General features: G+C 49.8%; 1 protein-coding gene across 2 annotated transcripts in view; it reads right to left on the reverse strand.

Annotated features, from left to right (window-relative positions):
* Window positions 1-22,850: 22,850 nt before the first annotated feature.
* Window positions 22,851-27,484, reverse strand: part of LOC138472724 (pulmonary surfactant-associated protein D-like) — a 67,564-nt gene continuing 62,930 nt past the window's right edge. For both annotated transcript variants that reach the window (XM_069611043.1, XM_069611042.1), the window contains exon 5: window positions 22,851-24,883. In XM_069611043.1, coding sequence (XP_069467144.1) covers window positions 24,507-24,883 — 377 coding nt within the window. In that variant the 3' untranslated portion in view covers window positions 22,851-24,506. The remainder of the gene's footprint in view (window positions 24,884-27,484) is intronic.

The following is a 27,484-nucleotide window of genomic DNA, read 5'->3' on the forward strand; positions in this document are numbered from 1 at the left end:
GCCATCATTGCTCCCACCTAGAGCCTGCTGCTGTTGCTGCTGTCCATGTGCCCTGTCCGATGCCTGCACATCCTTCATCTGCTGGTCTCCAGTTGGACCGCCGACTCCTGACTGTGGCAGGGATGGGATCTCCACCAAGCTGGCTGTGTTGGTCAGGCCAGGTCCAAAGGGGGCCCTGGTGGAATCTGGGTCGGAAGACGGCAGGGAGAACGACTGGCACATAGTCTCCACAGAGGAGGAGAGGTCCGCCAGAGTGCGCGACACATGTAGGAACCCACGGACCAGGGCCCTTCCCAACAGTGCCACGTCGTGACGCTGCTCTTCGTGATGGCGTGCGTGCTCTGCCCAAGAAGCACGCATGTCATCACGAATGTCACGCGTGCGCAACGTGACACCAACCAGGACGGAGCCCATACGGTCGTGGGACCCCTCGTCCGCAGGTAGTAGAGAGGCAGATGACGTGGCACTCCCCCCTACCTGCGGACGGGCCTGGGACGGGGCATCCCTGCTGGTGCATGGTGCTGCAGTCACAGGGTCAAGGACAGCGACATGCACAGACCCCTCCACGGTGACCTGTGCTGCCTCATGACCCTGGCCCTGGTCTGCACCACTTGCACCAGTGGTACTACCCCCACCAGGCCCCATGTGCGACTCAGGAGCAGGCTCCTCCTCCTCTGTGGAGACCACCAACCTGGATGTCTCCACACTGTCTTCCACCATTTCAAGCCCCTGTGGGGGCTCACCTGGCCCTTCCGCTTGAGCCGTAGTGGCAGACGCGGCACCAGCCCCCTCGCTCCCGGATAATGGCAATTCCTGGGAGGGTGGCTGGGCCTTGCGTCGCCGCCCGGTGGAAGCATCCCCGCCGCTTGGCTCCACAGCGCCGTCTATGCCCTCTTCTTCACTTGACGATGCATAGAGGGAAACATAGAACCAAGCCTCAGGGTAGAGTACAATATTCCCCTAGACAGGAAGCAGTAACACATGAGTGGCACTGTCAAATGTCACTTCCATCCTGTCCCTCCACAACACATGGGTGAATGCACGTAACACACATGCAGAAACAGTCCCGGCTCCTGCAATCAACATCAGCATCCATGTACAAGGGCCTCTGTTAACCAAAATGTTGCCTTCAAACTCACATGCATAATGGCTCTCACTGATCCCATGCACACACATCACCGGAGGGTCATGCATCATGGCTTGTACACCACAGACACAGTGGATAGACACAGTGGATACAACGGTGACGGCACTGCATGAGTGAATCTACACATCATCACGGACATGTGTCATGCATCCATGGCGTTTCAAAGTCAAACACACACTTCTCAGACACACACACATGTGCACCATACATGTACATGACAGAAGCACCCATCCCTCACACCCCCTCCATGTCCAAGAACAGAGACTGACATGCTTTCATGTGTGCATTCCGCATACAGCTCCCCATGTTGCATTGGAACACATGCAGCATCCATGTGGTTCACACATTACTGGTCTCACATGCATGACCATGATGTCCCTGCACACACACATCCATACATGGCCTATGTCACACATACAGGCAAGTATCAGACTACCAGCACACTGCAACATGCCCTGTCTCACACAGCAATGCTTGGCCACTTACCACTCAACTCCAGACGGGTCTGCCTCCGAAGGATCTGGGTGTGGAGCACTGGCCTACGTGTTCCTGGACCCTCATCTGGATGTTGCTCATGCTGCCCCGGCTGCCCTCTGCGAGGCGCCAAACCTTGTAGAGGGTCCTGGACCTCAAGTCCTCCCAGCGCTTCTTGACGTGCTTGATGTTGCGGGTTGCCACCCCCTCCGCGTTGATGGCAACCACTGCATCCTCCCAGATCCTTGACCATCCTTGCTTGTTGGCGCGTGATGTTCCAAAGAGGGCATCATAATGCCCCAGGACATGCTCCACCAGGACACCAATTTCCTTCTCACTGAAGCTGGTGGCCCTCTGCCTCTGTGACTGGTCGCCAGTGGTCTCAGATGGTGTTTGCCCCGACATGGCGACCCCCGAGGCAGGCGTGGGTTGGCAACTGGGTCCTGGGGCTGGGCTGTGGAGTGATGTTATCCCAGTCGGGAGTCTTCTGTTCCAGCAGGGGTGGACACAGCAACTGGACCCCTGCAGATGGCTGACGTGCATGCACCAAATAGCAGGGCACGTGGGCAGCAGGCAGGCAGGCAGCAGCAGATGGCTGGTGGGAGCATGTCCGGGGCTCATGGGGGCAGGAAAATGGCCTTTTGGGCAGGAGTGTGGTCTTCCGTGTGTTTTCGCATGGCCAGCTTGATACAGAGTGATTTGGCATGTGAAAAAATTGCACGTCAGCGTGTAATTCGAGGTAAGGCCCTTAGCGCATAAGCACGTCTGTGACATAGCGCGCATGGGTGTTTCCCTCGTGACGTGGGCATAGTGGGTCAGCGCGCGCGTGAAAAAACTGCACGTCTGCATGTGAATGTGTGTAATCCGAGGAAAGGGGCTACGCACGACACGTGTGGGTATTTCCCTCAACACGGTTTAAAGGTGAGCGGGGCTAGCAGTTTGCTGTACGTGCTTTTCGTGGAGACTGATGTGTGTTGCTACTTCGTGTTGGTTCGCGCGCCATCACAACTTCACAGCGGATCAAGGACGTATCTCTTCTTTTGGCGGGGTTTTGGCTATGCGTGTTTTTCATTATCACGCTAGTCAGACGGTGAGTCGCGCACACTATCTTTCCCACTGCGGGTGCCACTGTGAATTGCACCTGTTTTCGAGGTCATAGTAGCCTGCGTGTCCCACGCGTACGCGTTTTTCGTGTTACTGGGTGCCACTGCGTACTGCGGGAGTTTGATTCCACGCACATAGGCTGCAGAGTTGCGTGCATGGTTTTACTGCTGTTTTGGGGTGCCTTGGCGTTGCGTGACCCATCACTGCATCACCGGGGTCATATACAGCCTTGCAGATGCAGGAGGGCTGTTAACATCTTGCATCCCACCCCCTCCACCCCAATTGCCCAGGACAATTGTGGTGTACACCTCCCATTGGCATTCCTCAATCTGTGCCGACACTACTCCATCTGTGTCATGGTTGGGAGGCCATCAAAGGTGAGGGGCGCCTCAGCTGGGCGTCCTCCTCGTGGTGGGCATGGTCAGGAATGTGGCCAGGGTGACCAGGGAGTAGGGGGACTCCAGGGTGTCCAGGGTGGCCGCAGAGGGGGAAGAGGCGGGGATGCGGCACTTGAGCACGATGTTGTGCAATGTGTCGGTGTAGTCATGCCACCACCCCCTCTGGTTTTGGGAGATGCAGCTTCTGCACCTGGCACTGGCGTCTGTGTGGCCCGTCAGTCTGTTTCATCGACTACCACAGGCCCAAGGGTAGTGGTAGCTGCAGGTGCAGCTGTGGACACCGCCACCTAGGCTCAGGGTCTGCCAGCGCAGGCTGCGTTGGCACTTGAAGAGCCCTTGGAAGATTTCCAACAGGCCAGGAGGGAAACTGTAGGTGCACGCAGGGCTGCCCTGACCAAGACACGTGTCCCTGGGGCAGCCGGGTGTTGGCAAGTGCAGGGGCAGATGCAGCCAACAACACCCCGGTTGTGAGTCTGCCAACCAGGACAGTCATGGTCAATGACCCTGCCACAGCGGATGTTGCTGTGCAGGGTCCATTAGAGGGCACCCAGCTGCCACTGACGCAAGTTAGGCCTTTGATCGCCCCTCCACCTGCCACTCCCTTGGCTCAATCCACCGGTGCTACTGGCCATAGTGATATGGGTGGCATTTGCCAGCCAGGGTCTGTGCCACAATCCAAGAGGAGGAAGGTTGCACCTGCAGCACAGGCTGAGACCCCACAAACAGCCATGACTTCCTGCATGTCGAGGAATAAGCCTTTCTGCAACCAGGAACTGGACTACCTCGTGGACTACGTGCGGGACCACAGCCATGACATGCTAGTGGGTCCTAATTGTCAGACTACGGCTGCCCACCGTGATACCCACTGGAAGCAAGTTGCGGAACATGTGAGTGCATTCGGCCATGAGGTGTGCACGGCGCAAGAGTGCAAAAAGTGTTGGAATGACCTTAAACGCAGCTCTAAGACTAAGCGTGCCTCAAATTACAACTTGACTCTGGTGACTGGCAGCGGGCCTGCACCTGTGGAGGAAGACCTCACTCCGCATGAGTCACTCGTTGCGGAGTTCATACCATCTGAATCAGTCAAAGGAGTGGGAGAGATGCCGGACTTTGATGCCCAGTCCAGTGAGTGTTGCTGCGTGTTTGTTGTGGACATGTGTGTTTTACTTGTGTGATGTGTTGATCATGACTGCCACTACATGTCACGTGTACATGGTTCTGATGTGCAAGTAATGCAATGCTTCCCTGATGCATGTCTGCTCTGCTGGATGGTGGACATGTGGAGCGGACGGGGACTGTCCGCATCACCACTATTGCACCCTACTCACATGCTGGTCACCAGGATGCCCCTCAAGTGCATGTTCCAGCTCACTGACCCTTCTGCATGTAGCGTGAGGTGATCTTCCTCTCAGCCCAGGGACTATGTCATAGCATGACTGACGTGCATGTGTCCTCTGCCTGCATGTGGGTACTCCATGTAGGCATGCTCCCTTGCCCCTCCAACCCCCCTCTGAACCTCAATTCCACCTTAGCACTGGTATGCTTCAATTTTGCCGTTGAGTACTTCCCTGTTCATGCGTCCTGTGTACATGCTAAATTCGAGCAGCCAATCTGCCAGACATATGCTGTGTGGTACATCCTTTGTACTTGATGCAGGGTGTCTCACTTGGACTGTGCAGAGGTCAGATTCCCCGTAGGGACATGAGTGCCCATTCATGCTCCATGTGTATTCCACTCATGCCCCTATGTGTCCTTGACTGGATGATCATTGTAGTACGAGTCCAGGGGGACCTACATTGCATGGCATTTCATCAGCCTTCCTATGTCCACTGTGGTTCAGTCCTGCATCGCACACATGTTTAGGGTGTGACAGTCTGTGTGGGTCACAGGCCTCAGCCTGTTTAATGGCCAATGACTCTGTCCAACTGGTGTAGTGTCTTCTTCACACATGGGTGTACTCCGGAGGTTTCATCATGTGTCCTGCTTACTGTCCCATCATCATTTGCTGTGTTGTCACTTGACTCATATGATGCAGTTGATGCTAGTCTACACTGTCTGTCAATAGATAGGTCTATGGTCAGCCTTTTGATACCATGCTAGGCATCCCTGCATTTGCACTTGGGGGGAGGGGTGGTTTGCTTGTAGCCATGCTAGCCATTGAATGCACATTGCACGTGATGGTTGAAGTAGACCTTGCACTGCCTTCACATTTTCAGATACACATCATGAAGTACTTTTACATGTAGACAGTGAGTAACGTACAAATATAGTAACGTACTGCACTGCATCAACCCACTTCTGTGAAAAATGACACCATTCTACATGCCTAATCACAGAAGCAGTGTCAAGTTGACACAGCATGCATGGCAGGTTCTCTTTTGTGTGTGACATGTCTGCTTGATGTGTTTGGTGTCTGTGTGATGTCTGTGTGTGTGTGTGTGTGTGTGTGTGTGTGTGTGTGTGTGTGTGTGTGTTGTGTGCTTCTAACATGTGTAGTGACCTTTTTTCTCTCTACTTTTCAGATGATGAAGCAATGGAGCCAGAGGATGGTGTAGTCATGCCAGGCACAGGGTTGTTATCACTACAGCAACCCGGCACAAGTGGGGGTCCAGCCCTGATGACCACTCTGACGTTCATGTCGAGTTGGATGAGCATCAGGTCCATATGTCAGGGGTGAGTGATTCTGATGTGGGCACTCCTTTGTCCGCGACACGTGCACTGAGGGGTCAGACAGTCTTGGAACCTCCGCCTGTGGTGGATCGGGACGCAGGGTCACCCTCCACACCAGTCACTGATGTGCCTGGGCCATCACGTCGACGGGGGCATGTAGTCGTGGAGCCGCCGGCGGTGCCAACACAACAAGGACACCCAGTCCTTGGGTCCCACAGGGGTCAAGTTTAGCAGCACGGTCGCTACGCACAACCGCTGTATACTGAGTGGGAGCAAGACATGACTGCCCATTCTGAACACCAGGGGGCAGCAATGGAGAACATCGCTGTGAGCATGGAGCGCATGGCCCAATCCGTGCTCCCCCCTCCTAGGCAGGTGCTTCTGCAGCAGCAGGTGGCACGGTCCACAGCCCGCTCACACAGGCTGGGCATGGTGGCCTCAGACAGGGCACGCCAGGCTGAGATGGTGTCTTTGCATCGAGCAATTGCTGCTCATGCAGAGGCACACATGGAGGCCCTGAGGGAGGAGTATGCTTCCCTCAGATCCACTCTGGGTGCCCTTATGATGTCTCAGAGAGAGTGGGCAGAGGAGAGGTTTGCGCAGCTTGAGCGTACCATCTCAGCTGAGCTACATGCTTGCCGGGAGGTGCAACAGTTGTCGAGCCAGGCCTTGCAGGAGGAACTCTGTGTTACACGTGTCACCTTGCAAGAGGAAGCACTCGTATCACGTGAGGTCCTGCATGTAGACCTACGTGTGATCGCCGCACAGAACCAGGCTCAACCATCCTGCAGACTTGCTGCCGATGAGGGCAAGCTGTGGCTAGGCGTGGTCAGGCTCCTGTGCCATGTCCTCCTTTCCAGGAAGAGCCAGAATCGGACGACAATCTATCTCCCACATCGTCGGGCTGTGCAGGCGTTGAGCCCATGGAGGTTTTTTCCTCAACATCATTGCATGAGGGTGTTGAGCAGCACCCTGTACCTCCCCCCTCCTGGGTGCCCCCCCACCCCCCGGGTCGTATGTGGCCATTTTTTATTTTTCTTTTAGTTTAGTTAGTTAAGTTTCTATTTGATAGTTAGTTTAATTAGGTAATGTAGGTTTTTCATAGTTAGTGTAATTAGTTAATATAGTTTAAAATTGCTTGTCTATTGTGCTTTCTTGTGACGGTGTGGTGCTTTATGGCTTTTGAAAGCATCCACTGTCTGTTCCAGCAGGGCCCTTCAAGCTTGTCTTGTGTATGTGTTTGCAGCTTGGGGTCCTTGACTCACATATGCCACTCCTGCTTCCCTTATCCATGGGCTCGCAAGGATGGTTTGGTGTAACAGCCTATTACACAAGGGCTTTGGACTGTCATATCTGTGGCATGCCTGCTGCTGTCCAACTTGTGTTAACACCCCTAGTGGGGATGTTAGGGGTGTTATTGACCACTTTTCTTCTTTCACTAGATCGGGGGTTTCATAATTCATGTGTACATTCATTGCTATCCATTGTGTAGTATGTTTCTTATCTTTACTGTACATGTGCTTTTTGCAATTCATGCCGTAGATAGTGTATTCCACACTTTGCCTGTGAAAGACGGACTGATGGTGTGATTTCTGATGTACGTCTCTGACATGGTCCAGTCATGAAATGCCTGAAGAGACACACACAGATGAATTTAAAGCATTAATCATGTGTTTCATGCCCTTTCTGCAGGGGGATGAACCTCCAGACCACCTTTGCCAGCAGACATGGGCCATTTGATGTCTGGAAGCTGGACACGTTTGGTGGTGCCGACATGTGCATGTGTGCACAAGGCACAGGGTTCGGTCTCATACATCCGAAAACAGCTGACGTGTTTCAATGGACCCCAGGCAAGATGAGCAGCACAGGGGGGCCACAACACAGCAAACCTTCCACCAGGCCAGTTGCACATGCATGCTTAGTAGCAGCACTGACGGTGAGCTTTGACAAATATTGGTGTTGAAGCGCACAATACAGCTGAGATGTGTTGGTGGACTAATGGCTAGTTGATGGGAAAGTTGTCTGGGGCGCCTGCAGGGGCAGTGGCACATACCCTCCGGTCCACCATGGTCCATTGAGGCACTTGTATTAGCCATGTAGCGTTGCGAAACATGGAAAGAAGCTGCTCACAGGGACAGACAGCAAGGGACAGACTCGTGTGCAGTGCATTTCATTTCCATGTAGAATTTGACACATGCACTACCTACTTTATTTCGGTCATGGTGGAACACGACTTGTTCTGAAGTCATACCTTGCTATATGCGTTTGGCTGCTTACCCAGGGAACATTGCACACATTGGTCTTCCATTTGCCACGCACCCATTGGCGTCTGACTTACTGCATTGACTGTGTATGAACCATCACAGGGGTAATTTTACGTATGGGTACGAAGAGTCCACACCAGATTGTTTGTTTGTAGAGTAGTTTGTTAGTTTGGGGCATATACGGTGGTGTGTTTCTGTGTTATGGACACCACAGATTAGTAACTCTGGCTCTCTTTGCAGCATTGAACTGCTCCTGTTACCGGACCTGAGAGTGCGCAGGCAGGAGGCCAGCACTCACCCCAGAGATAAGTTTCTCTTTGTCTTCCATTTGAGTAATTTGTTACTATGTGCATGATGATCACGTTTGGTGTACTTGTGTATGTGTTAATGTGAGTAGTACAGTTTTGTGCATTTCCTACTTTCCCGTGTCAATCCTACTCCCCTCTCCTGCCCCGCATTCTGGTTATCCAGTATAGCAATGCCTGTCCCGACTGCATATCCCTGACCCTCCTTCCCCACCAGGGTCTCAGAGGCCTGTGTGAGTTTGACCTTGCAAGCACCCAGACCACAGTGGGGGTGGTTGGTTCGTGCCACTCCTGCGCCTGTACACGGGAGCTGTGACAGTACACATCAGTTTGTGGTGCATCATTCTGTGTTATGTACCACACATGGTACACATCCTGTTGTGACATTGTTTTTACTGTGCTACCTTGGTTGTTACATCATTGTGGTAGTACTTGGGCTTTGTGACGTACTGCTACTTCAAGTCATCTACTGGAGGCTCTTCTGGTTTGTTTTGCTGCCTGCAGGCTTTTTGCTTGGCTTCTGTGTTGGCCTGCTTTGAGTTATCTTTGATGTGGTGTTTTTGCAAGTCAAGGTGGCCTCTGAGGGTGCTGGATGCTTTTTGCACACAAGGTGGGAGATGGTGACAAAGGGTAAGGGTGATCCTGTGGCCAGGTGAAAATCAAGGATGAAGGCTACATAACCCAGGTGCAGTTGTTCAGTGGGTCATGGTGATTTGTGAGGGAGGGGGGTGTTTTGTTGTTGACAGTTGCCTTGCCCTACAGTGTGATGTGCACCCTGACATTGTAATTGCGGTATCCTATGTACATGATGTATTCTGCTGATCAATGCCTGTTCGTGTGTTGTGTTTACCTTTCAGGTGTGAGGAAATAGTCGTGGCTTGACATGCTGGGGTGTACACATGATGAATGTTCACATGTGATGTGTAGTGGAAACTGATGGTCACTTGATTGTCCATGCACATATTGAGCGCATGTCCCTACTGACCCACAAACTCGCACTATGATCCACTACATGTACAACCACCCTTCCATGTCCACATATACACTCTGTTTGCCTTCTGGTGCCCACTGTGTCCCTGCAGCACATGATCTATGACCAATTGTGGATCCTGTACATGCATAATTTGCTTTTTGATGTAGTTTGTCGCTTAGATGTGATGCTCAGGGTGTGCGTCACACACAATGGCTGTTCACTATACTGTGCGCTGAGAAGCTGCAGTGTTGATTTTGCAAAGCACAATGTGCATGTAGACAGGCATTCATTGTTATGTTACAGCTACAACTGTTGGAATGCATTTGGGTATGACTTCTTTTGGGTGGGAGGTTGTGGGTCAGTCATTTCATTTGATTCCATGTCAGGCATCATTGTCTGATGCCACTTTCCATTTTTCACATATCAATGTGCACCTTATTGGTACTGTGTTGGTGTAGCTATTGCTTGCCATGTCATGTTGTGGTTTGGGACGGTTTGGGTGACATACCAGTGATAGTCATAGCCTGTTTTGCAGGTCTGTGTGATTCATACCTTGCATGTGTGCCTTTTGGTCACACAGGATTGCTTATGTTTAAGTAGCTAGGGATGCACACAATGTGGCACTTCCATGGCAACATTCTCAGAGTGGTAAGGTTGTGACAATTGACTGTCTCTTTGTCATCATCGATTGTCACCTGGTATGTGCCAGGCCTCTGCGCACTCCGCAGGGGTGGGAGTTTAGGTGAAAAATGTGGCCACAAGCTGGGTCCGGGCTTCCTCTCCACGTGCCCTGTCCCCTCCCATGGGCAGCGCCTGTGCCTGTGGTTGGGAAGTGGGGGCACCACCATGTCCACAGGTACGCCCTGCCGTGTTGCAACATTGTGCAGGACACATGCTGCCACAATGATCCTGCACACTACTGGGGGTGCATAGAGTAGCTGCCCACCAGAGCAGTCAAGGGAGCCGAAGCATGACTTGAGCACTACGAATGTGCGCTCCACTATGGCCCTGGTTGCAATATGGGCTGCGTTGTATCTTACCAGGGGTGGTGTGGTGGGCTTCCGGATTGGCGTCATCATGTGGTTGCTCAGAGGGTAGGCACTGTCCCCTGGAGAGGTGATGATGGTTGTGATTATTGGGGTGTGTGTATTTGTGTGTGTGTGTGACATGCATGCATGTGCACAGGCATTTGTACTCACCTAGGAGCCATGTGTCACCATGCTGCCCAGCTTCCAGGGCCTGGCTCAGGGCGGACATTCTGTATATGAAACTGTCATGGGTGGAGCCAGGGTAGTTTGCATAGACAAAGGTGATGATATCCTTTGCAGCGCATACCACATGCATGTTGATGGAATGCCAGTACATGCGGTTTCGGTAGATGTGCTCAGTGGCCTTAGGTGGACGTAGGGCCACATGAGTGAAATCTATGGCACCAAGCACTTTGGGGAAGTGTGCCACCCTGTAAAAGTCCTGGACAGCGGCCTGCCTTTCTGCGGGTGTTCTGGGCATGTATATGTGCCTGCGGACTGAGGGGCGCGCTGTCATGATTGCCAAGACCTGGTGTAGACCACGTGACTGCGTGGCCTGTGAGACCCCCCCCCCGCTATGGCAGTAGTCCGCTGAAATGACCCAGTGGCCAAAAAATGCAGGACATTGAGCACCTTCTCCAAGGGGCTCAATGCTTGGGAGCAGAGGGTGGGGGATGTAAGGTCATCTTCCCACTCCCTGACCAGGTCTATGATGATACGAGGTGGAAACCTATACCTGCCATAGACCTGGTCATCAGGCATCCCAAAAAGGCTTGTCCGGGGTGAAAAAATGCGTGCCCTGGCTATTCTCCTCCTCCTGCTGTGTCCCACGATCAGTGCTGCGACAAATGGGGCATTCATCATAGCTGTATATACGTGTTTGCTGTTTGCGCGCACTTTTATACTGTGCGCGGCGACGCTTCCACCTGCCTTCCTGTGGCGGACGCGTTGACGCGTCTTTTGCCGTGCGCAGGTTTCCCGTATTCGAATCCATGAATACGGGTTGTTCGCGTGCGTGTGGGCGTTCCGTGTAGTTCCCTGCAGTACTTCCCCAGTTATGCCTTCTTTTTCACGCGTTGTTCCCCATTCCGCGTGTTACGCCCACTGTTCCGCCCACTTCTGTTGTGTGCGCCGCTCTATTTGCGCTTTCGCTGTGCGCGTAGCACACGCTGTTTGATGACGTGTGTGCCTGGGTGCGCCACGCACGGATTTGGCGCACAACCAGTGGAAAACACACGCAGCGCCTTCCTTGAATCGCACGCGTGCGCATGCGCTTGCTTTCTCACGCTTGCGCCACCTTGCGCCTGCTTGCGCTGGGATTTACGGTGCACGTTTGTTCCATGAATCGGCCTCTGAATCTGCCTGACATATTTTAACTCAGTGTCAAGCTCTTGAAATACTTTATAAGCGAGCATATGCACAAATTCAAAATTATACTTCCAAACAGTTCTGGAGCACTTTGTTTGGGGTGGAATCATTAGTGACCACTGCTGCCGCCATGCATGTCTGGGAAATAACTTATGGCCAACTCATTGCCACAACTTTAGAGTAAAGGGATAATAATAAAATAAGGTTGTAGAAGATGAACCCACTGCTGCTATTTGTGACCTAGAGCTAAGGTAGTGTTAATTTAAGTTACTGTGATTGTCTGTTGTTTCTGATGATTTTTATTGTGTATTAGATGATATTGTGTGTTTTATTGTATACAGTTGTTATACTTTTAAGCGTAATTTTTTACTTTTCTTTTAAAAAGTGTAACATGTATTAGCGTGAAAAGGTTGCTTGAGAATCAAATGCACTTTAATTAACTAAAAATAAAATTAAAAAGATACACTCACACTGCGCTTGTGTCCTAAAAACGTTTTAATGCAACCAGACAAAATCAATTATTGCATCAGCTGACACCTGTTTCGAGCTCTGCTCTTCTTCTAGGGGTATGGTTTTTAAAATAATACATAATAAACATTGATAATTAGAAGGTCAACAATAAAGAAACCAAACAAAAAACAAAGGCGGCGGAAGTTATATATAAACAAGTATAACACAAAAAGGACACATTTCCCACATCCGTTCCACATTCCAAAAAAGAAACCACAAAAACAGAGAGACATGTATGCAAATGAATAAACATGCATTAATCAGAAACAACATATTGCGTGTAGTGTGTCACACCAAAGCATATTTATATTAGAATGCTGTGCCCCTACATGTACCTTGTGATCCCTTGTATACTGGATCCAAACTAAAAATCAAAAACATGTTGCATAATTAGTGTTAACTACTTCGCACTCATTAAAAACGGCAGCTAACACATACAATGCTGGTCAGGTTAATTGGAGAAAAAGATGCCCGGGTCATTCACAAATAACACTTACCTAATTAAATTCCAATTCGGCTGCATCCATCCATCACATATCTATAAAAGTATGTATTTAAATGAAAGATAATGTGCATAAAGGAAACGACCCTCCATCATATGCCCATAAATAACTGTCCAGTCAATAGAAAGTAATATGAAGAATTATGGTTACCATATATCTCCTCGCTATTGCGGCACAGACAATCACAGCTGGAAGTCCAAAATACCGGATGTGCGGGGCCAAAGTATAACAGTGCTGCAATTCGATCGTAAATAAAAACGCAAACAAACAGCACGAGTGAGAGGCCACAGAGGACAAATTAAAGGGCATGGTGAAACGAGTCGTTCTAGAAATACTCTTGGGGGAGTGTGGCAATTTCCTCCCCAGCAAAGGGTCTCCACATATTTATGAGGAACTCACTGAGTAAACTGGTCAGCAGGTTAGGTTAGGTGATACTGCAATAATTTGGTCAGAAATAGGTCCAAGTGCTGTCAAGTTCTAGAGAGAAATCAGTGGGAGCAGAGGAGAGAGCAAAGTAGAGGACAAATATATCAATGGCATTTTTTCAAAGAACATGGATTTAAGTAGGATGCGTCCAGGTCAATAAACACCAAATGCGGTGGAGGGGTGGAGGGTGGGGCGCAGGGGCACCATCTGGTCAATTAAGGTATTGCCAGTGCTTTAAGTGGGGTAAGAAATTGAGGGGTGGCCCTCGTTTGGGGGCGTGGCTTCCATTGTGGGCGTGGCCTAAAACGTGCACAAATCATTGTAAGGTGCGCAAACAAATATATAAATGTATGTGAGCATTTATATATTTGTATGCGCACTACTATGGTTTGTGTACCTTTCAAGCCTTATAAACATACCAATGTTACGTATTTCTAGGTTTATAAAAAGGTGGCTTGAAAAGTGCACAAACCATAGTAATTTACGCACACTTGTGTGCTTACCTTACTATGGTTTGTGCACTTTTCAAGCCACCTTTTATAAGCATAGACATTTATAACATATTTCTATGTTTATAAAAGACGGCTTGAAACGTAATCAATTCAAGGCATCTTTTATAAAGCGTTGAGGACGGACAAAACCCGAGGTGGCTTTGTCCATCGCACGTTTCAAGCCGTCTTTTATAAACATAGAAATATTTCACTGAGCCCGAGGCGCCTTTCACCCTCTGCAAACCCGCGGGCTCCGTGATCTAATCTGCATATTAGATCATGGAGCCCGCAGGTTCGCTGAGGGTCAGTGACCTGGCGAGGGCAAACAAAGGAACTGTAACTTCCCTGATGACCCCTCAGATGAGGGGTCATCAGGGAAGTTACAGTGACTGACAGAAGTGCCAGCCAGCCTCAGCGACGCTGTGCCTGGCCGGCACTTTTGTCAGCTCGCCTGCAATTAAACTGGCAGGCGCATCACCCGTCGCGGCTGCGGCCGCTGCGGGATAATGCATCCCGCCAATGTTGTGTGGGATGGGGAGCCCCGGTAGGGCCCCGGCTCAGTCCCACTTTTGGCAGGCCCCGGCCCACTTTAAGCACTGGGTATTGCACACTGTTGCTGGGAATAGTTAACACACTAGAGAGGGAAGGTTGCAGGGAAAACATGGCGCAGGTGGGGGCCCTCGTTGGCAGCATAAAGCTCACGTGAGGCATGCAGGGTAACATGCCGGTCTAGTAAACAAACGTCATAGGTATTACCGAAAAGTAGCAAAGTAGCAAGTAATGAATTTGGAGCCCATAAATGAATTAGCACAATGGGACTTATAGGGGGCATAGCTCAGGGGCAACGTGTTTGTCTTGGAAACAAGACAATGGAGCGCAACACAGGTTTCAATCCCAATCCTGTGCTTCGAAACCAATTTCTGGTATTAAGCGCTATAAAAGAACAATTATAATTTTAATTAATTATAATTATATAAGACGGATAGTAGACAGCCACAACACTCTAAGATAAATAAGAGGGGCTATACAAGGTATTATAATAATTGTAAACATAATTCATACTTTTCCTCATGGAAATAATTTTAGAAATAATGCAAGGATCACCTAAAAGATAATTGCAGTTGTATGTGTCTAAACATCTGCAATCTCCAACACCCATATAACATGGCGTGTTGTGGCATTTATTTCGGGGGTCAAGGGTGTGAGATGTAAGTGGGTAAATTGCCCACAGCATTACTTAGCTAGGCAAACATTCCCCTATTGCATAATGTAGATACTCATTCCCAATAATGTATCATAAAATTACATAGAGCAGCACCAAATTATCAATCACGAGGAAAATACACACAGCATAAATACTTCCAGATAACACAATGCACAAATTCTGTGATAATTAGGCTCAGGGCTCACAAGACCACACAGGAGGCAGACTTGAACATAAAAGAGGAAGGCCTCACTCTTCACTATGCATATCAAATCCAGTAAACCCTTAAATACCACCAAGGCAAGGAGACACCCAACGACCACCCATTCATCCAGTTTTAGCCCCCAACTAACTCAAAAGTAGAACATACATTCAAATCAACATTCAAATCAACCTCCTTTGTCGCTCCCCTATCCCCTTACTCTTGGCCCCCCTCCCTCCAGCACTATCTGAAACGTTGCCAGGCCTAGTACGATAGTCACTTTTTTTGTTCCTCCCCTCCCTTTCTGCACCCCTCTCCCTCACCTTTTATTTTCCTCCAGCTCTACCAGAAATGTCGTCAGGCCTAGTACGGTAGTCGCCTGTCTGTTTCCATTTTCCATTTCCTCCGACTCTCCCCCTCCCTTCCTTATCTATGTCTTAGCTCTTGCACAATCTAAAATGTCGTCAGGCCGAGTACGATAGTTAATTTCACACCCTTACTGTTCATGGCCTGTAAGAATGTTGTTGAAATTTCCCTTGTTCCCTTCCTTGCCTTGAAGCGCTTTGAAACACATTGTGTATAGGCGCTATATAAATAAACTATCATATCATATCATATATCAATCCAGAAACTCAACATTTCCTGAGCCCTCATGTATGCACCGACCAGCAACATTCTAACCTTAAATAAACATGGCCAGTGGGACAGCAAACAGGACACACGATGATAATCCACTAACGTGTATTACTACATTTTAGCCCCCACTCCCCTCTGGTCCCTCATTCCGTTTTTGAGTACCCCCCACACCTCTCTGGTCAACCGTTCCGTTTATGTCTGCCCCCCACCCCACTCTGGTCCCTGTTCCGTTTATGTCTGCCCGTGACCCCCTCTGGTCCCTCGTTCCATTTTTGTGTACCCCCCACCCCCTCTGGTCCCCTATTCCATTTCTGTCGGGCCCCCAGCCCCCTCTGATCCCCCGTTCCATTTCTGTCTGCCCCCAACTCCCTCTGGTCCCTCGTTCTGTTTTTGTGAACCCCATCCCCCTCTGGACACCGTTCTTTTTCTGTGTACCCCCCACCCCCCTCTGGTCCCCCGTTCTGTTTTTGTCTGCCCCCATCACCCTCTGGTCCCGTGTTCCATTCTTGTGTACCCCCCAGCCCCCTCTGGTCCCCTGTTCCATGTATGTGTACCCCCACCCCCCTCTGGCCCCTCATTCTATTTTTGCGTACCCCCCACCATTCCCCCGTTCTGTTTATGTGTACCCAGCCACCTCTGGTCCCCCATTCCATTTTTGTCGACCCCCACCCCCCTCTGGTCCCTTGTTCCATTTTTGTGTACCCCCTCCACACCCCTCTGGTCTCTGTTCTATTTCTGTGTACCCCACCATCCGTTTTTGTGTACCCCCACCCCCCTCTAGTCCCCCGTTCCGATTCTGTCTGCTCCCAATTCCCCTCTGGTCCCTCTCCACCCCCTCTGGTCCCCGTTCCATTTCTGTGTACCCCCCAACTCCCTCTGGTCCCCCGTTCCATTTATGTGTACCCTCTACCCCCCTCTGATCCCCCGTTCAGTTTCTGTCTGTCCCCTACCCCCCTCTGGTCCCCTGTTCCATTTCTGTGTACCCCCCAACCCCTCTGGTTCCCCATTTCCATTTATATGTACCCAATCTTTTTCTGTCTGCCCCTCACCCCCGGTCCATCGTTCCGTTTTTGTGTACCCCCCACCCCCGCTGGTCCCCCATTCAGTTCTGTGTACCCCCTATCCCTCTCTTGTCCCACATTCCATTTCTATCTGCCCCACACCCCCCTCAGTCCCTTGTTCAGTTTTTGTGTACCCCCACCCCCCTCTGTCCCCTGTTCCATTTCTGTGTACCCCCACCCCCCTCTTATCCCCTGTTCCATTTATGTGTACCCCCACCCCATCTGGTCCCCAGTTCTGTGTCTGTGTACCCCCAAACACCTTCTGGTCCCTCATTCAGTTTTTGTGTACCCCCACCCCCCTCTGGTCCCCTGTTCTGTTTCTGTGTACCCCCAACCACTTCTGTTCCCCATTCCGTTTCTGTCTGCCCCCACCCTCTCTGGTCCATTGTTCCATTTTTGTGACCCCCCATCCCCTCTGTTCCCCTGTTCCGTGTATGTGTACTCCCCACCCCCCTCTCGTCCCCCGTTCCATTTCTGTCTGCCCCTGCCCCCCTCTGGTCCCACATTCCATTCCTGTCTGCCCCCCATACCCCTCTGTTCCCTCGTTCCGTTTTTGTGTACCTCATCCCCCTCTGGACCCTGTTCCGTTTCTGTGTACCCTCCACCCCCCCTCTGGTCCCTCTTCTGTTTTTGTCTGCCCCCCACCCCCTATGGTCCCCCGTTCCGTTTATGTGTACCCTGACCCCCCTCTGGCCCCTTGTTCTATTTTTGTGTACCCCCCACCATTCCCCTGTTCCGTTTATGTGTACCTCCCACCCCCCTCTGGTCCCTCATTCCGTTTTTGTCTGCCCCCACCCCCCTCTGGTCCCTTGTTCCGTTTTTGTGTACCCCCCACACCCCTCTGTTCCTCTGTTCCATTTCTGTGTAACCCACCCCCCCCGATCCCCGTTCCGTTTTTGAGTTCTCCCCTTCCCCCCTCTATCCCCATTTCCTTTTCTGTCTGCCCGCCACCCCCGTCTGGTCCCTCTGTCTGTTTTTGTGTACCCCCCATACCCCCACTGGTCCCCCGTTCCATTTATGTATACCCTACCCCATCTGGTCCCCTGTTCTGTTTCTGTGTACCCCCAAACCCCCTCTGGTCCCCCGTTCTGTTTATGTGTACCCCCTCTGGTCCCCCATTCCCTTTCTGTCTTCCCCCCACACCCCTCTTGTCCCTCGTTCAGTTTTTGTGTACCTCCACACCCCTCTGATCCCCTGTTCAGTTTCTGTGAACCCCCACCCCTCCCTGGTCCCCAGTTCCATTTTTGTGTACCCCAACCCCCTCTGTTCCCCCATTCAATTTCTGTCTGCCCCCACGCCCCTCTGGTCCCTTGTTCCGTTTTTGTGATCCCCCAACCCCCTCTGTGCCCCTGTTCCATGTATGTGTACTCCCCACCCCCCTCTGGTCCCCTGTTCCATGTCTGTGTACTACCCACCCCCCTCTGGTTCCCATCCCGTGTATGTGTACCCCCCACACCCCTATGGTACCCCATTCCATTTCTGTCTGCCCCCACCCTACTCTGGTCCCTCGTTCCATTGTTTTGTACCCCCCACCCCCGTCTGGTCCCTCGTTCTGTTTCTGTGTACCCCCTCCCCCCTCTGGTCCCCCATTCTGTTTCTTTGTACCCTCCACCCCCCTCTGATTTCCTGTTCCATTTTTGAGTACCCCAACCCCCCTCTGGTCCCCTGTTCCGTTTCTGTCTGCTCCTGACTCCCCTCTGGTCCCTCATTCTGTTTTCGTGTAACCCCTACCCCCTCTGGTCCCTGTTCCGTTTCGGTGTACCCCCCAGCACCCTCTGGTCCTCTGTTCCGTTTATGTGTACCCTCCACCCCCCACTGGCCCCCATTCAGTTTCTGTCTGTCCCCCATCCCCCACTGTTGCCCTGTTCCATTTCTGTGTACCCCCACCCCTCTGGTCCCCCATTTCCGTATATGTGTACCCAATCTGTTTCTGTCTGCCCCTCACCCCCCTCTGGTACATCGTTCTGTTTTTGTGACCCCCCCACCCCCTCTGCTCCCCTGGTCCATGTATGTGTACTCCCCACCCTCTCTGGTCCTCTGTTCTGTTTCTGTGTACTACCCACCCCCCTCTGGTTCCCCTCCGGTGTATGTGTGCCCCCCACACACCTATGGTCCCCCATTCCATTTCTGTCTGCCCCCACCTCACTCTGGTCCCTCGGTCTGTTTTTGTGTACCCCCCACTTCCCCTCTGGTCCCCCGTTCCATTTATGTGTACCCCAACCCATCTGGTCCCCTGTTCTGTTTCTGTGTACCCTCAAACTCCCGCTGGTCCCCCGTTCTGTTTATGTGTACCCCCACCCCCCTCTGGTCCCCCATTCCATTTCTGTCTGCCCCCCACCCCCTCTGGTCCCTCGTTCAGTTTTTGTGTACCTCCACCCCTCTCTGATACCCTGTTCAGTTTCTGTGAACCCCCACCCCTCTCTGGTCCCCAGTTCCATTTTTGTGTACACCAACCCCCTCTGTCCCCCCATTCAATTTCTGTCTGCCCCCAAGCCCCTCTGGTCGCTTGTTCCATTTTTGTGATCCCCCCACCTCCCTCTGTGCCCCTGTTCCATGTCTGTGTACTACCCACCCCCCTCTGGTTCCCCTCCCGTGTATGTGTACCCCCCACACCCCTATGGTCCCCCATTCCATTTCTGTCTGCCTCCACCCTACTCTGGTCCCTCGTTCCATTGTTTTGTACCTCCCACCCCCCTCTGGTCCCTCGTTCTGTTTCTGTGTACCACCTCCCCCCTCTGGTCCCCCATTCTGTTTCTTTGTACCCTCCACCCCCTCTGATTTCCTGTTCCATTTTTGTGTACCCCAACCCCCCCTCTGGTCCCCCGTTCCATTTCTGTCTGCTCCTGACTCCCCTCTGGTCCCTCATTCTGTTTTTGTGTAACTCCTACCCCCTCTGGTCCCTGTTCCGTTTCGGTGTACCCCCCAGCCCCCTCTGGTCCTCTGTTCCGTTTATGTGTACCCTCCACCCCCCACTGGCCCCCGTTCAGTTTCTGTCTGTCCCCCATCCCCCTCTGGTCCCCTGTTCCATTTCTGTGTACCCCCACCCCCTCTGGTCCCCCATTTCCGTATATGTGTACCCAATCTGTTTCTGTCTGCCCCTCACCCCCCTCTGGTCCATCATTCCGTTTTTGTGGCCCCCCACCCCCCTCTGTTCCCCTGTTCCATGTATGTGTACTCCCCACCCTCTCTGGTCCTCTGTTCTGTTTCTGCGTACTACCCACCCCCCTCTGGTTCCCCTCCGGTGTATGTGTGCCCCCCACACACCTATGGCCCCCCATTCCATTTCTGTCTGCCCCCACCCCACTCTGGTCCCTCATTCCATTTTTGTGTACACCCACTCCCCTCTGGTTCCTCGTTCTGTTTCTATGTACCCCCCTCCCCCCTTTGGTCCCCGTTCTGTTTCTGTGTTACCCCCACTCCCTCTGGTCCCCGTTCCGTCTCTGTGTTTCCTCCACCCCCCTTTGTTCCCCTGTTCCGTGTATGTGTACCCTTCACCCCCCTCTGGTCTTCCGTTCAGTTTCTGGCTGTCCCCCACTCCCCTCTGGTCCCCTGTTCCATTTCGGTGTACCCTCCACCCTCTCTGGTCCCCCATTTCCGTTTATGTGTACCCAATATGTTTCTGTCTGCCCCTCACACCCCTCTGGTCCATCGTTCCATTTTTGTGCACCCCCCACCCCTCTCTGGTACCCCGTTCGGTTCTGTGTACCCCCCCATCGCCCTCCTGTCCCCCGTTCCATTTCTGTGTGCCCCCAACCCCCTCTGGTCCCTTGTTCTGTTTCTGTCTGCCACCCAACCACCTCTGGCCCCCCGTTTTGTTTATGTGTGCCGCCCACCCTCCTCTGGTCTCCCGTTTCATTTCAATGTGTGCCCTCACCCCCCTTCTGGTCCCCCACTTCTTGCCGCCCTTAATGTACTTCTCCCCCCCTCTGCTTTCCCCGATCTCTTCTCCCGCCTTCCACCCTTATCCCTTCTTCCACCCCCCCATTAATTGCAGGAGTTGTCATGATTCACTAAGGGTTCACCATCAATTACTTTTCCCAACGCTTGGATTTGATTTTTGACACTTTGAATCTTGGTGCTTCACCCCCTCAACTCTCATGCTGGACCTCCCCTGGATCTCATTCTCAGGTTTGCCCTGAATCATGCTGTGCCCATCGTCACTGTGAATCCTTGCCCTCATTTTCTGTTCCCTTCCAACATTATGTGTTTTAATGACCTCTGCAATTGCATTCGCTCTCCCCTCTGCTTCTCTGCTCTTTTTCACTGTTTTATTCTCTGTTCTTTTCTCCTCTCACTTTCCCCTCTCTACTCCCCCGTTCCTTACTTTTTCTATGCACTTACTCTATCAGAATTGTTCCTGGACCTAGTATGATAGTAACAAATGTTTGTCCCCCCCCTTTCTTGTCATTCCCCACCTCCAGCACTATCTGAAATGTCATCAGGCCTAGTACTATAGTCGCTTGTTTTGTTCCTCTCCCTCCTTTCTCCTCCCCTCTCCCTCACCTCTCATAATTCTCCGGTTCTACCAGAATTGTCGTCAGACCTAGTACGGTAGTCGCCTGTCTTTTTCCCATTTCCTTCCTATCTGTGTTTTAGCACTTGCACTTTGTGAAATGTCGCCAGGCGGCAGGGGAGTTGCTAGGTCTGGAAAAGACCCGGGGCTAAACTGATGTTGGTACTGTTGGGACTGGGGGCTAGCTAGTCTTTCGGCTGTAGCTCCTGAGATTCTATCCGGGGCTACAACCAAAAGATCAGGGGCTATAGCCCCATTAGCCCCCCCCCCTAGCAACGCCCCTGCCAGGCGGACTATGATAGTTAATTTCACATTCTTTTTGTTCATGGCCTGTAGAATGTTTTGTATTTTCCCTTGTCATGAAGCACTTTGAAACACATTGTGTATAGGCGCTATATAAATAAAATATCATATCATATATCATGCTGCAGCTCAAAGTTGTCACACAAAATGATAATGATCTCTTAATAGAAAGGAGATCAAGAAGCTGCCACATACAAGTAACTGATAACATTGCCAGGCGTGTTCGTTTTTTTTTTCTCTATCCTATTGCATCCTTGAAAATATTTTTTAGTTCAGATGCACAGGTCCAATGAAAGACCGTCTCCAAACCATGGATACGATGAATGTTAGGGATTATGATGCTAATTAGCAAGTTCCAATACCAGCAATAAGAGCAATTTACATGTAGTACAGCACGCATGTGGGTAACAGAACAACGTTCTAACCTGCCATTGAACTGAAACGAAGAAGATGCTCAAAGCAACATTGGAAAGTTCTTCCCCCAACTTACTGACATGAAGGCCCCGGTGGCCGGCCCAGCGAGGGTGTTGCTTTGACTCTGGGGGATTGGGGAAGCCACCACTGTGCAATGCACTCTGCAGAGGTGCTAAAAAGAGACCCCGTCCCTGATAACTCGCGTGGCCTGTTTGAGCAGAAACAAAACCCTGTGCAGATCTGAAGTCAGAGTATATGCCACCCCTTGTGCACTTATCAGCAATTTCACAACCTACTGGTGTTCCACTCACTCTTTACACTGCACATTTACCTAAACTGTATACACATCGCAGTGTGCCTTTCCCTCTTGACACTGCACACGAACCCACTGTTGCGAACTAATCGCATTGTATCCCACACTAGCTGTACTCTTTTTATGTTCATTGTGGGTATTCGCAAACTGGAATACTTACATAACTGTATACACGTCTCATTACATTCAGAAACACGCCCAGAGATGTACAAATCATTGCACAGAAAAATAATCAAATCCACATTTTTAAAGTTCACGGTACCTCAGTTAACTAGGCGTTATGCAAAAATAAAAAGCATGGGCAAAAGCAATAGTTTTGATTTTTTGCATATGGAACAGGAATACTGCACCCGATTCATCAACGAGGCAGCCTGCCAAGCCAAAGGATAGTCTCATGCAAAAGCCAAAATTGATGGCTTTGTCAGTGGTTTGTCTTTTGTGTCAAAACAGTTCTGTTTCTGGAACTATATGTGTTTAATTTTGCACTGCAATTTATGCTCACAAGAATCCGCTCTAAATGATACAAAGTAAAGTAGGTCAGCCTTAGAAAGAACAATTATTTATTAGTATATAAATAAATACTATACATAAAGTAATCGGCAAAATATGTTCATGTCACATAACTTTCATTTATTTGCTCCCGTTCCCGTTACAGGACTTGTTCGGTTATAGGACCGCATTTGGGGTTTTCGCATTAGGGCATTGGTAAGTTAGATTTCCAGGATACATTTTGATAGGGAAAGTTTGGGTTAAATGTTGCGAGATGGCAGATACGTTTGAGTAGTGGTTGCCATGGAGTAGTTAGGGATACTAGAAGGGTTTCATTTGGAGTTGAGAGGTAATGCAAAATAAGCATATTTGCCATTAACCTCTGATTTTGCCATCTGCCTAATTTAGAGTTTGGTGAAATACCACAAATGGCATTCTAGGGTGACTTTCTCCTGAAAATCCACCTATTTTTACATCACTGAGGTGGAGGTAAAAATTCCAAATTGGCCCCAAAAGTGAGTCCCTTCAAAACCTAAACAAGTTTTGTTTTTTAAAGTGGGCCATGATTTAGGGGTAATAAGATGGCATCTCTAATTCCCTCTCTCACCACGATTCTCAGGTACTGCCTAAAAGGGTCAAAATTAACTCTTTTCGGCATTGACAAAAGGTACAACAGTGGTATGAGCCACTACCGTGCACAACCCATTTCCACCTTAACAACGACGTTGGGAATGAATGTGTAAAAAAGTAAATCACCTTTTAGGTTACTATTGGAAATGGTGCTTTTTCTGGAATTCCTTTGGCGGTATTCCAGAAATACCACCTTCACCCCTGGCAAGCTCTGCATAGTGGAAACTTCAAATGGGTGTATTTTGTTTTCAAAATCCCCCCAACTTTAAATGAGGCCCTTGGTGAAGAATTTGAAAGTCAGGTGACCTGAAAGATGAAGATGGTCTTGAGGGCTCTCAGGCACCTGGAAATCGGGTTGCCTGTAGTACACCTGAATGATGAGGAGAGGGGACATTAAGGGGATGAGGTGGAGCATGAGGCTATTGAGGTAAACGTTAAGAGACGTTATGTTGCAATTTTATTATAGTCAATGGGCCTCACTACGAGTATGGAGGCAGCCATGGAGCTATTAGCTCCATGGCTGCCTCCGTACCGGACTCCATTACCGGGTTCCTGCAATGGGGACTTATCGGGTTACTCCGACATAGGAGGACCCGGTAAGTCCTCCTTGCAGTAACCCATCCCCATTTCCATTTGATCCCCCATAGGGCTCAATGGGAATGGGGAGGGAGGGAATAACGGGCAGATTACATCTGGCCAGTTATTACCTCCCTCTTCCCCTCGCGGGACCCGGAATGGACGCCTGGTTTTACGAGGCGTCTGATCCGGGGCCTGCAAAGGGAAGCTCGTAATCGGCGCTGCCGTAATAAAGGGGGCCGGTCCCGTACCGGCCCCCTCCATTACGGGAGCGCCAGCCTTATAATGAGGCCCAATGAGTATTGAGTAGGACACTTAGGTATGGGAAAGATGAAAAATTATGCTTTGTGTAATTGGACTTGCCTCAAAATATAGGGCTTTTTAAGGATCAATGCTATGTATTCAACCCTTTCGCTCAATCTGAATGAACAAGTTATTTTGTCAGCAGAGCAATGGTATTATTGTCCTCCAGGAAGATGACTCCAAAATCAAAAACAATGGAATTTAAAATTCACAGACAGTTAAACGCTTATCCGTGCAAGGCATGTCATTCCATCGCCCATCTGAAAGCATGTGCGCGCAGTCCTCGATCCCTTTGTTGTTATTCGGCTCTCCTCGCAGCCAGTTGGTGTAACCGACTTTCTCTCCGGTGAGGTACTTGAAGGTGCCTTCCACCTGAATGTCGTTTATGCCGAGGAAGGCTGACTTCCCTGTCGTGACTAGAATTTCCTGGATGGCGGCATTCTCTGCCGCATTCTTTGGTGTGGCCATTTGACCTCCCGCTTTCACACACGCCACCCTCGCGGCCTCATAGTTCACTTCCAGGTAATTGGTCACAAAGAGTTTGTCGCCAACGCTCCTGGCGTTCTGAAGGATGGAAGCTGAAACAACGAAGATGAGAGTCACATAAATACTCTACTGCTTAATAATGGAACCAGACTTCTTTGAGAGTCTTGAACAAGAAATGTGTGGACATTCTAGAAAGAGAGACATTATTATGCATGCTCACCTAAAAAAAAAAAACAACAGATGGGCAAAAAACTGGTGAATCATGCACAATGAAAAACACAAATAAGGGAACATAAGTTAATATTGAACTGGCACAATGCCTGCGAATCGTTGGAAAATGTGATATCATTATTCCATCAATTCCCAGTTTGTTTTGGACTCTGACAGGGCTAAACATCTATTCCAAATCTGCCCTTTTAGGACATAAAGCAATGTATTTTTAGTCACATATCCTTTGCTAATCCTTTGCTAAACCTTTGCTTATCCTTTTGCTAATCATTCAGGCGATACCCCCAGCAAATCTGACTACACCCTAATGTCTCAGGAAGTATCCCCTAGACCAGTTCCGAACTGCCCTTGCCCTACAGCTACCAGGAATATCAGACTGGGCACTAGACTACGCAAATCTTATACTATACCACCTGGTCTACCCTCCACTAGTAACCTACCACAGGGGCAAACTAAAACTCCCCCCAAAACTCACAAATCCTGCACCAAAGTAAAACCACTAATCCCCACCATTGTCATCAAGGACCTGAACAAGACCCGTGCATCCATCAGTGGGGCACTAATCAAGCCAGATCCTTGGTTGCTCAAGCAGCAGACATTGCCAACCTAATTATTGACAAGAAATTAGATTTGATAGCAATAACGGTGTGGCTGCACACTGCTGCAAGTCCTGCTCTCCTTATTGCTACTCCTGACAACTACACAGTCATAAGATCCGACAGAGAATCTCTAAAGGCGGCGGAATTGCAATTATCGCCAAATCGAAATTAGGACTACAAATAATCCCACACTCGCCCACTATCTCATGTGAAATGATGTCAGTGAAACTTCCCCTCACTAACTCGTGTACTATAACAATGCTCTTGATCGACAGAGCCCCTGGACCCAGAGGCTCCTTTGAAGAAGACATCATCACTCTACTCTCCACCAACACCAAACCCCCCTCACAAATCATAATATTAGGTGATTTCAACCTAGGTCTTAATGACCCTAACAACCAACCCACCATGTCTCTGGCTAACTCCTTGACCAAGCTAGACTTCACACAAAAAGTGCTCCACCCCACGCATGAAAAAGGAAGAACCTTAGATTGTGTCTCTGACCTTAATTGTGCAACCTCCATTACCTCTTTTGAACCATACCTGTGGACTGACCACTCACTACTTACCTTTACTATCCTAGACTACACATCTATGATCATACAAAACCTTATCGCCCCGCCTATCCAGACCCACAATAAAAGAAATATCACAGTGGACAATGTCGTACCTCTCATCCAACCAATGCATAATCCATTACCTGCGTCATCTGATCCAGCAGAACTTGTGGATCTCTACAACAACACTATCACCTCTGCTCTAGAGAAAATAGCACCTCTTAAACTGCGGAATGTCAAACCTAAATCACATTTAAATACCTGGTTTACACCCAAACTCAAATCTATATGTAATGAAAAAAAACATGTGAAACTTCATGGAAAAACAACTCCACTCCAGCCAATAAAGATAAACTTCTCAAAATCACAGCCAACTACAAAACTGAAATGCTCTCAGCTAATTGAGTTGCCCATCGCTCCTATAGATAACTGCATCAAAGAGAAAACCTGGTGCACCAAGATCCAAGATGCATTACCTAATAAGATCACCTAACTCCAAAACAAAATAGCCGCCAAAAAAACTAACCTCCTACCTCAAGAAACTCAAAATAACACCTCGAAACCCTGCCTTCACCTCCCCAAACCCTTAAAACGATTCAAATTCACCCAAGTGTCCACCCTAGAAGTGGAAAACATCATAGCCTCACTAAAACCTTCTAATTGCCAGGGAGACTCATGCCCGGCTTCTACTATTAAAGAAGCCACCAGCGAACTAGCTCCATTTGTCACCACACTGATTAACTCCTCCTTCCGCAGCTGCACTGTCCCCACTAATCTAAAAAACTCATGGGCTCCCGCTTTTAAAGAAACCTACTCTAGACTCAAGTATCCCCACCAATTTTAGACCAATAACCACAGTCTGCTTTCTGTTAAAAATCATCGATAAAGAAGCCTATATCCAGATTCAATCTTATTTAAAATCTAACAATCTATTAGGACTCCGACAATCTAGCTTCAGACCCCAACATGGCACCAAAACAGCTTTGATTGACCTGAAGATCCAGATCGATGACTTGAAAGACAAAGGAAAACCTGCCCTCTTGCTTCTGCTGGATTTTTCAGCCGCTCTTGACTTAGTCGACCACAAGGAGCTCTGCAAACATTTATCATCAGCGGACCATTTCCAAGTTGAAGCAACAGCATGGATCCAATCTTTCCTAAGTAACAGACTGATGAGAGTTTTCTCATCTGCGGCAGCAGCTGATCCTATCCCCATAACCTGTGGAGTCCCGCAAGGATCTTGTGTTTCACCCACCATGTATAATGTATTCACCAAACCATTGTTTGATGACCTAGACTATCTTGGTTT

This window comes from Ambystoma mexicanum, chromosome 8 (genome assembly GCF_040938575.1).
Source record: "Ambystoma mexicanum isolate Mex_15411 chromosome 8, UKY_AmexF1_1, whole genome shotgun sequence".
NCBI lineage: Eukaryota > Metazoa > Chordata > Amphibia > Caudata > Ambystomatidae > Ambystoma > Ambystoma mexicanum.